The sequence below is a fragment of the Dermacentor andersoni genome, chromosome 1, assembly GCF_023375885.2.
Source record: "Dermacentor andersoni chromosome 1, qqDerAnde1_hic_scaffold, whole genome shotgun sequence".
NCBI lineage: Eukaryota > Metazoa > Arthropoda > Arachnida > Ixodida > Ixodidae > Dermacentor > Dermacentor andersoni.
In genome coordinates, this window is record NC_092814.1 from 156,460,199 (window position 1) to 156,472,916 (window position 12,718).

General features: G+C 43.4%; 1 protein-coding gene across 2 annotated transcripts; it reads left to right on the plus strand.

Annotated features, from left to right (window-relative positions):
- The first annotated feature begins 2,408 nt into the window (after positions 1–2,408).
- Positions 2,409–12,191, plus strand: LOC126547425 (programmed cell death protein 6-like). 2 transcript variants are annotated; one of them, XM_050195427.3, is made up of 6 exons: positions 2,409–2,743; positions 3,088–3,149; positions 3,330–3,374; positions 7,125–7,301; positions 8,029–8,138; positions 11,059–12,191. In XM_050195427.3, the coding sequence occupies exons 1-6, from the start codon at positions 2,676–2,678 to the stop codon at positions 11,158–11,160; spliced, it is 564 nt and encodes a 187-aa protein (XP_050051384.1). In that variant the 5' UTR covers positions 2,409–2,675; the 3' UTR covers positions 11,161–12,191. The 2 variants fall into 2 exon arrangements, with proteins under 2 accessions (XP_050051384.1, XP_050051385.1); XM_050195428.3 differs by having other exon boundaries at positions 2,410–2,743; positions 7,143–7,301.
- Positions 12,192–12,718: the final 527 nt, after the last annotated feature.

A 12,718-nucleotide genomic window follows, 5' to 3' on the forward strand; every position in this document is an offset into this window, starting at 1 on the left:
ATATTAAAATAGGAGGGGGAGCAAAAGGCTAGGTGGCGCCAGCCGCCGCCCGTTACAAAGGGTATAGCCGCCATCCATCCATCCATCCATCCAGCAGCAGCAGCAGCAGCAGCAGCAGCAGCAGCAGCAGCAGCCTATTTTATGTGCACTGCAGGACGAAGGCGTATCCCTGCGAACTCCAATTACCCCTGTCCTGTGCCAACCGATTCCAACTAGCGCCCGAGAATTTCCTCATTTCATCGCTCCAGCTAGTTTTCTGCCGTCCTCGACTGCGCTTCCCTTCTCTTGGCACCCGGCCATTCTGTAACTCTAATGGTCCACCGGTTATCTAACCTGCGCATTACATGACTTGCCCAGCTCCATTTTTTTCTCTTAATGTCAATTAGAAAATCGGCTATACCCGTTTGCTCTCTGATCCAAACCGCTTTCTTTATGCCTCTTAACGTTATGCCTAGCATTATTCGTTCTATCGCTCTTTGCGCGGTTCTTGCTCTCAACTTCTTGGTCAGTCTCCAAGATTCTGCCCCATATGAATGGGCTGGGGTGCGTTTGGCAGGCATTCTCAGATCATGAACAGCAGGTTGCCATTATCCCTCAAGAGAAAAGTGCATAACAGCTGTGTCTTACCAGTACTCACGTACGGGGCAGAAACCTGGAGGCTTACGAAAAGGGTTCTACTTAAGTTGAGGAAGAGGCAACGAACTATGAAAAGAAGGATGATAGGTGTAACGTTAAGGGATAAGAAAAGAGCAGATTGGGTGAGGGAACAAACACGCGTTAATGACATTATGTTGAAATCAAGAAAAAGAAATGGGCATGGGCAGGACATGTAATGAGGAGGGAAGATAACCGATGGTCATTAAGGGTTACGGACTGGATTCCAAGTGAAGGGAAGCGTAGCAGGGGGCGGCAGAAAGTTAGGTGGGCGGATGAGATTAAGAAGTGTGCAGCGACAACATGGCCACAATTAGTACATGACCGGGGTAGTTGGAGAAGTATATATGGCAGAGGCCTTTGGCCCTGCAGTGGGCGCAACCAGGCTGATGATGACGATGACTACGAGGGAGAACATTGTTTGCTCCGTTCATTTCTGCGTTGCTCCAAGCCAATTAAAGCCAATGGCTTCCAAGCATGTCCACATGGAGGAAGGAAACTGAGGAGAGGTCCTACCCCCTCCGCGTGCTATAGGAGAAAAGTGTGGAGGAAATGACGTAGTAGGCTCTATTTGTTTTGCTGTTTTTTTTATTTCTTTGCTGTAGTGGCCCCGCCTTTCGGGCCACAATGGCGGCTTTGTTATTGTTCTGTGCAACCACGGAGGAAGGAAACTAAGGAGAGGCCCTACCCCCTCCGCGCGCTAGGAGAAAAGTGTGGCGGAAATGACGTAGTAGATTCTCATTTTTTTGGTGCTTTTTTATTTTTTTTGTTGTATGGCCACGCCTTTTGGGCCACAATGGCGGCGTTGTTATGGTTTTGAGCGCTCACACGTGTTGCTCTGGTAGGTTTCGGGCCGTGGCAAAGGCGCTGAGTGGGCGGGTTTGCGTTAGTCACCGTGTCTTGTTGCGCTGTGTTACCTGCACCGTGCTCTGCCAGATGTTGCGCGAGCGCGCGCGACACCACGCGCAGCGCGGCGTGGTTTCGCGAAAGATGTAAACAAGCGAGGAGGGTGGCCCAAAAGGCGGAGCATCGCCATGAGCAACGCCAAATTCCGGCTTCACTTTTGCTTCACAAAGAGTGACGTCAGGGCCTCTCCTTAGTTTCCTTCCTCCGTGTGTGCACAACAAAGTTCTCTAGAGGGTGTTGGTGTGCAACGGAGGAAGGAAACTAACCTGACGTCACTCTTTGTGAAGCTGAAGTGAAGCCGGAAGTTGGCGTTGTTCATGGCGTTGCTCCGCCTATCGGGCCTGCTCTCCTCTCTTGTTTACATTTCTCGCGAAACCACGCCGCGCTCCGCGCAACCGTGTTGCCCGGACCCGCGCGCTCCGCAGCAATACTAAGCAATCGTTAGCACGTTAGCATGATTCCGCCAAATAGGGCAACATTTCCCGCGGATATTCCTTCGTCCGTAGCCATTGCCGTGGCGCGGTACATTGCGTACAGCGTTGCATGGCGTTCATTTCACGAACTTTAGTTCCTCCTGTCCCACCTGGCCACAACAACATCCGGTAAAGCACGGTCCAGATAACGCAGCGCAACAAATCACGGAGACCAACGCAAACCTGCCCGCACGGCGCCTTTGCCACGGTACGAAACCTACGGAGCAACACGTGTGAGCGCACAGAACAATAACAAAGCCGCCATTGTGGCCCGAAAGGCGGGGCCACTACAGCAAAGAAATAAAAAAAACAGCAAAACAAAGGAGAACCTACTACGTCATTTCCTCCACACTTTTCTCCTAGCGCGCGGAAGGGGTAGGGCCTCTCCTCATGCATGCGTGTCCACATCTATCCGATTATCTACAGTTTACAAAGCCTAGACAAGCCGCTGTTGTAGAGCGTTCGAAGCCACTGTGGAGTTCACGATTCTGTCGGTTCTTTATTCTATGATTCTGTACTGTGGGCCGTAGTTGCAATTGTTAAAAGTTTCTGGTTTCCGTGTGTAGGCTTAGTGGCACCACATTTCGACATAAAGGAGGAGATTTTGGTACATTGCTGTTGTCGGCGGAAAGGACAGAAGATATGTATTCCCAAGCCCCACCTCAGCCGCCCAAAGCTGATGTCGGATACTTACAGGGGCTTTTCAGGAAGTACGGCGATATTGTTTCAATTCTCCGATTCACTTCGAGCACGCTATTTTGTTTCGAATAAGTATTAGCATTCAACACAGCTGTATTGTAGTAACTGTTAGTATTGTCAGCCAACGGTCGTTGTGCGTGGTCCAGCACCCTGCGATGACGTTATCAGTAACTCGTAAGACGAGGATCCAGTTTTCTTTGAAGACAGACATGACCGAATCTGCTAACAGCTTTATTTTAGGCAGTTTCGCACGCAAATATATGATGCAGACTTTCAAATCAGTAATGTTGGCTGCATCGCTCCGGTTATCTGCGATTTTCGTGGTTTGCTAGACATATTCGAATGGCTGTTTCAGTGTCGACAAAGATAGAAGTGGAAACATAAGCGCAACGGAACTCCAGAGTGCCCTGTCAAATGGTAAGCGACTTGACATTTAGTACAGTGTGTCTATATATATATATATATATATATATATATATATATATATATATATATATATATATATATATATATCACGCATTGGTTGTGCATTGTTGTGCTTTGCCACGGCATTGTTGGATGGTACAGTTTATTACTTTGGCTTGTCATTTTTGACAGGAACTTGGAAGCCGTTCAACCCAGAAACAGTGCGAATGATGATAGGTAAGATATTTACCAATAATCCATTGCTTGCTGTGCTTGCTTGCAGGTTTGCACCTGGGATCTTGTCGTGCGCGCTGCGGCTGCTGTTTATAAACATTTGGCTTTTAGATTAATCGTGACAGTAAAAATTTATTTACAGTGATGGTTTGTTCAGTCTATTTACCGAGCCGTAATAATGACGCCCGGCTCAGCTGCGGGAGATGCGTGGTTCGAACCCCATCGCTTTATGCACAGCTAGAGACGTATATTGCTTACACCAGTTGGGCGAATCGTTACTCCGAAAAAAAAAAAAAATGCACCAATATAGCTTAACATATGGCTCCTATGTGAAACAAGCTGCACACAAGATATTGAAATTGGGAACAGTGTATGACCATTATTTAGTTTAGGTGCTGCTTGTACTGCTGTAGTTGATCTGTTACACCTTGTAAATTTGTGCACAGTAAGTAAAAAAAAATTCACTGGTAAAATCTGAGGGATGGTAATTTTTGCATGAATATTTTTTTTTTCGAGAATAACCCCCTAAATAATGAGCAAATGATTGGCAATCAATGTATGTTTGAATAAAGACTGTGACTGAAACAGGTTTTGACGGCCCATTGCTAACACTATGATAGTTGCGTGAAGTTGGGTGTCAAATGAATTGGATTTCCGTACATCCCAGCACTTATCCTAGACCTCGGGAAAATGGTCAATGAAAGGAGGAAATGAGGCTATATTTTTGGACCAGGGATGCGGTTCTGGAAGTTGTCAAATTTGGCCATGTTGTCAAATTAGCTATCTTCTCACCTTTGACTTAGAGGGCTGCTACTTGGCTGGGGTAAGGTTTGGGTGATGGTGGGGGAGGGGGGGGGGGGGAGGACTGCAGCATCTGATTGGCTCAAAATGCTGCATTTACAGAATTTGACAGTATGACAGAAATAATGAATACAAATCTTGCATCCAATTCTTTTGACAACCCACTGAAAGTTAACCAATTCCTTGTTTTATGTTCACTTGTTTTGCTCATGATTTTGAGTAGGCTATGTTTTGGGATATTGTGGAATGTAGTAGTTATACATATACCTTGTGAAACAGACACAGCACAGGTATGACTGCATTGTGGTTGTGTGAAATAAACATGGTGTACTGCCACTGCTTGATTTACGAGCATGTGGCTTGTGTGTTTGACAAAGCTGTAGAGTATTGGCTGCTAGGTCCCAACAAGCACTGCAGGCTGGCATGCGGTACCTTTTGACAGTGAGGGCAATGAATTGCTCTTCAAACCACATTCTGCATTACACCTGTGGCAGTTATATTATCACTGCTGACAGGTGCCCCATGCCGGAAAGCACTGGTGACTTGCACATATGGATTAAGCCTGACAGCAACAGTACCACAAAGTTACCAAGGGTAGTCAGAAACTGTCCTCTATGTTCTTCGCTAGCTGAAAGCACCTGCCAGGCATGCTGTGTTTTCAAGAGCCACCAGTAGATGCCAAGGGCATACTGCATGGGGATAAAAAGTAGTGGAAACCCTTTAGCAAGCAACTTTGAGTAATGGGTCACCTTAGTAGGTAAGGTGTTACTTGCAAATTTACAGTACCAACTCGCCCAACTTTCTATCCTTTTGCAAATTTCTTGTGCACTTGCTTCATATTGTAAGTAATCAGGAACACATTGTCTTCCTCCTCTTCAGTGCAGCCACACTGTGGTGGCTGTTCCATATCAATATTATCTGTTATACTCCGCCAAATCGGCTAATGCTCCAACTTTTTGCCATCCACCTTGCACTAATTTTCTTGTGCTTTGCATGGATTCTGCAGTGGACAGGCTAACGGTTGCTAAAATCATTTAGCGAACTATAGCCGGATATAACTTTAGAAAGAAGGGGGCGTTTACTCCTACGACGCGGATGCACACGAGCATCCACCAATGGGCTCACACTCTGGACTGACGTCGAGAGCCGGACGGCCGGTGACCCGGCTGATGGAGAAGACGGCCGCCCCGCGCTTCGAATTGGGCCAAGTCGCGTCAGCTATGTGCTTCAGCGATAAATGCATTGTTTTATATAAGTATTTTTTCAATAGCAACTGATTCAATCAACAAGCACAAAAGCCATGCAGAGCTGCTCTCTCTACTTTTGTCACTTGCAATGAAGCTAAAGAGCAGACGATGGGTAGCGTTGTAGAAGGCACTGGGTTATTTTTCTGTCGCTATCTGGCATGTGCTGTAGCACATGAGAACTCTACTAAACCAGTCATCAAAATACAAAAGTCTTTATTTATACAGAGAATTGCGCATTTCAGGAGCACAATTTTTCGAGCAGGACTATTTTAGTCGCGGAGGCAATCGGCTGTCGCGCTTCGGTCATCTGGGCGGGGCCTCCCCTTTTTTCTAAAGTTGTATCCGACTATAGAGAAGCGCAGGGTAATTGTATTTTTGTGAGAGAGAGTAAATTTTTTTTTAAATTCCTAAATGAAAAGTAATATGCAGCTAATGTCTGGGTGCCAAACCTGGGAAGATGCAGGACATTTTTTTATTGTTTGTGCTATGGTAATGGCTTTATTGTCAGGTGATTAAAGGGGCACTAAAGAGAAATGGTTAGTCAAGTTTGATTGTAATTACGCTTCTGGGAATACCAGAAACATAGGACAGAAACTCGAGGCGAGTTTGTTTTTCCACATTAATGCCTTGTGGCATAAAATTCAAAACATAGTTAAGTTTATTTATTAACAAGGAATACTTACATTGCATTCTGAAGGAGCAAAAGACTTCGCCAAGTGAGCTTCGAGAACTTTTTCTTGACGAAAATGACTCAAACGTGTGAAAATGCTTTGAAATCTGTGACATCATTCTAATGTGTCGGAGCTTCAGTCTGAGTGCAAAATTCAAGGCAACCTTGCCCTCAATTTTCTCGGAATAATAGCCACTCTTGTTTCACCAAAGAAATGCAAGTGGTACTTTGAAAAATTATTTCACCAAACAGTAACTCATTGTTGCTTTTTAGTGCCCCTTTAAGACACGAAGAAAAGGTCTAGAAAACCTGTGTTGTGCATGTCCAGAGGTGGTGGAGTCCACTGTTAAAGGGAGCATTCTGGAACGATACCTGAAGAAATTTCCTTCCATACCAAATCTGCAAGCATCCAGCTTGGCAGCAATGGGTTTGTGGTAGATGGCACTGCTCATTCCTCAAGCATAGTGTAGTGTCACTACTTATGCACTGCGCAGTGCATCGATACTGTTGCTACTGGTGCCTGTAGTTTATGGGGGTGGTTGAAATTAATTTGGAGTCCCCCACTAACAGTGTGCCTCATAATCAGATCATTGTTTTGGCACATAGTACCAGAATTTAATTTGTGCCTGTAGTTAGTGTGCTTGCAGTGAGGTAGCCACACTATTACGTGTCCCCTTTAGCAGTGAAGTGGACTTGTCTTGAAAGGCAAGTCCACTTGTCGCAACGTTGGCTCCCACTTTTACTTTGTTCTCGTTTTGCTCATTGTCTTGAATTTCCATCTCCCGCCTTCCCCATGTTTTTCTTTAGCAGTGAAGCCATATTTACAAAGGATTTTTTTGTTCTTTTCATTTATGTGGCGGGATACTTTGTCTTTGCTGTGGTTGTGTGTCTTTCTGGCAGTGGGTTTCCTGCACTGTGGCAGGACTTTCTGTGCACTGTGGCAATTCGAAGCACCGACTTTGCAGCGCACACCTCACTGTTCTGCTTTCTCTCCATTATCATCGTCATGTGTGCTGTCCTCTTCCTCCAACACAGACATGTTTCGTTCACCAGGCATGTTTGACCGCAGCCGAACTGGTACAGTCAACTTCGACGAATTTGTTTCTCTGTGGAATTATATTACCAACTGGCTCAACTGCTTCCAGAGCTTTGACAAAGACCGTTCTGGCGCCATAGACCAGGGCGAACTCACTCAGGCTCTCACCGGGTTTGGTGTGTACTTCTATATTTTATACTATGGCGCATCTGCTGCACTTTTTTTTTGTGCTTGTACATTGAGTTTTGTCACTCAAGAGTTGCCACGGAAAGCAGCAGTATGTTGTGTGTTACGCAGTACGTAATCTTGTAGACTGCAGTAAGGTGACAGATGTTTGTCAGTTTGTCGAGGCTGCCAGTTGATTAATTTAAATTAAAAATTAAATTCCAGGTTTACTGGCTTTGTCATTGCACTTGATTGTCAGATGCACAGATGAAAATGACCTGAGGAAATAAACACACATGCACACACCTGATGACAAACATTTAAATGCATTACCGTGCTGTCATCTGAAGGACATGCAAAACATTTAAGAAGTATTTAAGAAAAGTGGGCCTAATGTTCTTGACATTGCTAAAAAAATCTGCAATCCTGTATCCAGAAGAGGAGGTGGAATAAACTTTATTTATAGAAATGAGCTGACTGTGAAATCGTTCGAAGTAAGCAGCGATCCTCGTCCAGGATGCTGTGGGCCTGAGCCGATAGCTTGGCCCTGAGAAAAAAAAAAGGAGGTTCATTGGAACGTTTGTCACTTGGCAACAGAGGGAGAGGAAACATCCTTGTACTTCATATGGCATATGAGTGGAAGTTTGTTGCTGCAGTATATACTGATAAGGAAAAACGTGTCTGTATTTTTGTGCTTGACCAAGAATTGGGCAAAAGTGAATTAAATTTGTGTTGCAGGCTATCGTCTCAGTGAGCCAATCATGAGTATGCTGCTTGTTAAGTTTGACAGGGATGGAAAAGGCTCGATCAACTTTGATGACTTCATTCAGTGCTGTGTGACTTTACAGGTGACTTTTTTTCTTCCTTTTTTCTTTCCCTCCCCCCCTTTTTTAATGCATTGTGCAGGGCCTGTATCACGGTGTAAAATACATACTCTTTAGGTAGGGACACTTCTTGGTTTGCTTTCAAGATGTGATCGACCAGATAAAGTAGTTACGGCGCGCATCCATTTGCCGTGACGGTAGAGGATACCTATCGGCGGGACGACGCAACTTCAATTCGAACGCAGGCAGGAGCTTGTGCAGACAAGAAACGCACGGATAACACAAGCAACCAGAGAACAGTGTCTGCACGCGGCGTCGCGGCGCTTTATCTGTTCCGTCGAAGTGATGCCTGCTCCCCCATGCTTGCCCCTCACCATGGTGACCCACTTTCGCGCGTCACTCGATCATTTCGAATTTCCCGCAAAGTGCAGGTTGCTATGGCAGCAGCAGATAAAACATTTCCAGTCTTCCCGCTGATTGCACTGATTGGTATCTGCTGCCGTCACTGGGCCAATCAAGGTTGCCAGGTTTGGCTACTTTGCGCCAAATTGGTTGCTTTTGAAGGCTCGTGGCAGGAAATATTTCGGGTTGGATACTTGGCTACTTTCGGGCTACTGTTAAAAATCAACATTTTTTTAATTAGAGCTACAGACAAACCAGACAAAATATTACAAATAAATGGTATAATGTGCTGTACTATACCTCTTATGACACACATGATGTGCGGCTACTGTCCTCACCATGTGTATTTGGAAAGGAGGACGCAACCTCCACCTTGCAATCGATGAAATTAGATCAATAGGAACACCTTTTGTCTCATTAGATGGAATGTCTCCTTTTATAGTTAATTATGAGGTGGAAACAAGTTTTATTACAGTTTCATAATGAATTTGAGTAAAGGCATATGAACACATCAATATATGGCTATAAAAACTACTAAGAAGACACTTAGGTGATAAGAAATCCTGACTAGTATGCGATATCCCCGTGCAAAGTTGAGATATAGCACCGGGATACATTGAATAGTGACTAAAGAGTGAAAATTTTTCACACGACATATTCGCTGGTACTAGAGTTCAGTGATAACTACTTAATCATTTATGCAGGGATAACAGTTACCGAATACAAATACGGAGCCACGAGTTCTGACTGAACCCCCTAAAGTCATGTTTTAAATAAGTCGAAGGGCTCTAAATATAACAGCTCCAAAAGGAGCAGCTCACAATCGGCTACAGCAATGTTGTCTTCTTAAGTGATTGGCCATGGTTGCTTTTTTGGATACTTTTTAAGCACCTGCAGTGAACTGGCTACTTTTATGACCACATTACGTGATTTCCTGGCTACTTTTCACTTTTTGGACCTGTTAACCTTGGGGCCAATGGACGCATGCCATTGCTACTTTATCTGGGCGATTGTGTCTCGCGAGTGTATATACCCTAAAGGGTATATGTCTTACACCGTGGCCTGTATTCTTGGTTGACAACTTTTGGGAACACTTTTGAGAATTCAGTTTCGTGTGTGGCTCACAATATTTTCCTTCTTTGCATGTTTCTTATTGAAGCTTAGCTGCGCTCAGAAACTACATTGTTTAATTACATTAAACTGAATTTCTTGAATCTTTACTGTTCACTGTACCATGATTAATGAGTACGATGACTTGCCATTGTGCGTCGTCTAAATATAAAAGTATAGCATTATCCTGCAGAAAAAATGGCTAGCTTGGAGCTGTTTTGTTGTCAGTATTCCTAGTCAAAGGAGCTGGACCTGCAAGAGCTTTTGGCAACTATGTTCCTCTTTAAAGTTATGTCACAAAGCGTAGCTAAGGAGACAATCGTTTGATTCTATGTGCTGCCGGTGTGAGCTTGTTCTGATAGTTCATGTATATGTGCTTAATGTCCCTACATTGTGTGAGTAGGGTTAAATATAAGGAAATCTGATCTGCAGATGTGCGCACTCACAATGCAGATAGAAATCGTAGTTTTGTGAGATAAAAATGCACAGGTAGTACTTGCCACACAATATAATAAATAATGTTTGGCATTACATTGCCTGTATTGTTATACTTTGAATTCAGTGCATTGTAAAGATTATGTTATTAGTCACTGACATCTGGGGCTGTATTCTGAAACAATCCACTTCGACGATAGTTACATTCAATAAATCAACTAGCTGCTTACCCTTGACGAGAGCGTGCACTACCAACATGCGCTCTCGAATGCTTCCTAATGCACGAGAGAGCACACCGTGCGAGTGCAGGGGTGCTCAAGTGTGTTGTTTTCCAGTGTAAGTGTGAAACATTTTATATTAATGAATAGTGCTACAACTCGCGCGGTTGCGAAACACATTTTTGATGATATTATAAAGTGACACACTGTTTCTGCGTTTCTGTGTCAGCCATCGTTTACCGACAGAGCGGCATCATCTTCTACTACACTTCACTACCAACCATGCAAGCAACGCATTGTTAATGGTGCCACTGCCAGTTGTTCGAAGACACTGTCACTGAAAATTGTCACTTACACAAGGCAACACAATGCACTAGTCGATCAACAGTCAACAAATATCACTGTGTAAAACTACGTGAAAACTGCAATCAAAATATACTATAAACTACCAACGCGCTTGTCTCTACTACACTACACCACCAACCGACTGCGAAAAGAAACTTTCGTTCATTCAATATATGTCGGGAGCAGCCAACAACGCCATGATGTCAAATTGACGTAGGCCGGATTTACTAGGTGCCGCTATTTATTTTCCTGTTTTGCTAATTCAGCCAATCGGCGTGTGACGTGGCGGAGGTGTGGCCAAGGCAATAGTGTCACCGAAGTGGATCGTTTCATAATACGGCCCCTACTTTGTCCTCTGATGCTTAACATTTTCACATGCACAATGCTGCAAACTCATTGGACTCTGTAAATATGCTTGCTTCTATTTTCTTCAGACTTTGACAGCGGCCTTCCGGCATTACGACACCGACCAAGATGGGTGGATCACCATTGGTTATGAAGATTTCCTCAAGCTTGTATTCAGCCTGCGGATGTGATGATTGATTGCATTCTACTAATACAAGAGTAGACAATGCTGCATTCATTCCACGGCTCCTTTTATGGACGCTATTTGTTCTACAACATGACCTGCCCACGTGCTGTGCAGGCATTTGTATGGGATTGGTGACCCGATTCATTTTAAAGAGTATATCTGGATGTTTGCTTAAGATATCAAGAAGAGATTGCTGTCTAATTTTTCCAATTTTCAACCAACAATAAATTGCTCTGTGTGCTATATTATTGATCTGATATATATATATATATATATATATATATTTATTTGTCAGTGTGCAAAACTCATTACGCCTTGTTTGTTGGCAGCAAGATCTATGGAGACAAGTTAACAGCACACAACTGGAGTGCTGCTAGTGTTGCAGTGAATGTGCTATGGTTTTAGAGTAACAGTTGAAATGTTTTTTTCATGGAGAGCCATTTCAGAGTAATAATTGTAAATACTCGGTAGAGAGAGAGAGAAAAAAAAGAGTGGAAGGTGTATTTCTGGCTACTCGTTAGGTCACGATGATGTGCAATGAGGTGTGCACCACATATTTCATAAATACTACTGTGACCATGACTGATCGCATTAATCATTTTTAGGTTATATTCTAAAAGTGAAGAAATACGGTCATTACGCTGGTGGGGTTAAAGCCCTGTTTGTGCTATGCTAACTGGACTTCCCCTATTTACATGGGTGAGTGCACATGTGCTAGTAAAAAAATTTACACTGCTGCTCTCATCATGCTTATCCCATGTGTTTGCAACTGTCCAGTATTTACTGAGATGTACATACAGCAAATTGTTCCTTACGTGTTAAAAAACAAGGCTGTAGTGTTTGTGCTATTCTGCCAGGGATATACGTTAGTGATGATGTGAATGGCTGTGGACACAGTAATTGATGAACATACTGTGAGATGTACTATTCTTTTATACTCCAAGAGGATGTCAAATGAAGCATTTCCTTGTTATAGATTTTTATAGCACCTGTGATAAATTCTCTCACATTTGAAAAAATAAACATGTGCAAGGATGCGGTTGTGTTCACTGCAGTATTGCAAGAAGGCATTCTTTTCTTTTCAGTGTGAGCTCTACCATTTTTGCGCAGGACCTAAAGGTTCGTTGCTGTTTTTAAAGGTACCTTTAAAGGGATGCGAAATAGAAACATAAGTAATTTTAGTTGTGCACTCTTTCAAAACTTTTTTTATTCATTTAGCACGAGAAAAAGTGATCACTAGAGGAGAAAATAAGGTGCTTAACTTACATTTCTTGAATTTCGTGTTGAAACCTCGGTGGCTTGCACATCTACGAGATCAGTCAGATTTTGAAGTATTTGCATATATTTCGACCATTTTGGCCGAAATATATGCAAATGCCATTTTGGTCACATTTGGTGAAGCAGGAGAATTTTTGACAACTTTCAAGGTTGAGGCTTTTGCTCCTTTCGAATACAGTTGCAAGTACTAATAGAAACAATCATGATTAAAACATGTTGCATCAGTCTTTAAAAACTTCTGATTGAACCTCTGTTGACAAGTGTCTGGCATGAATTATGTTGCC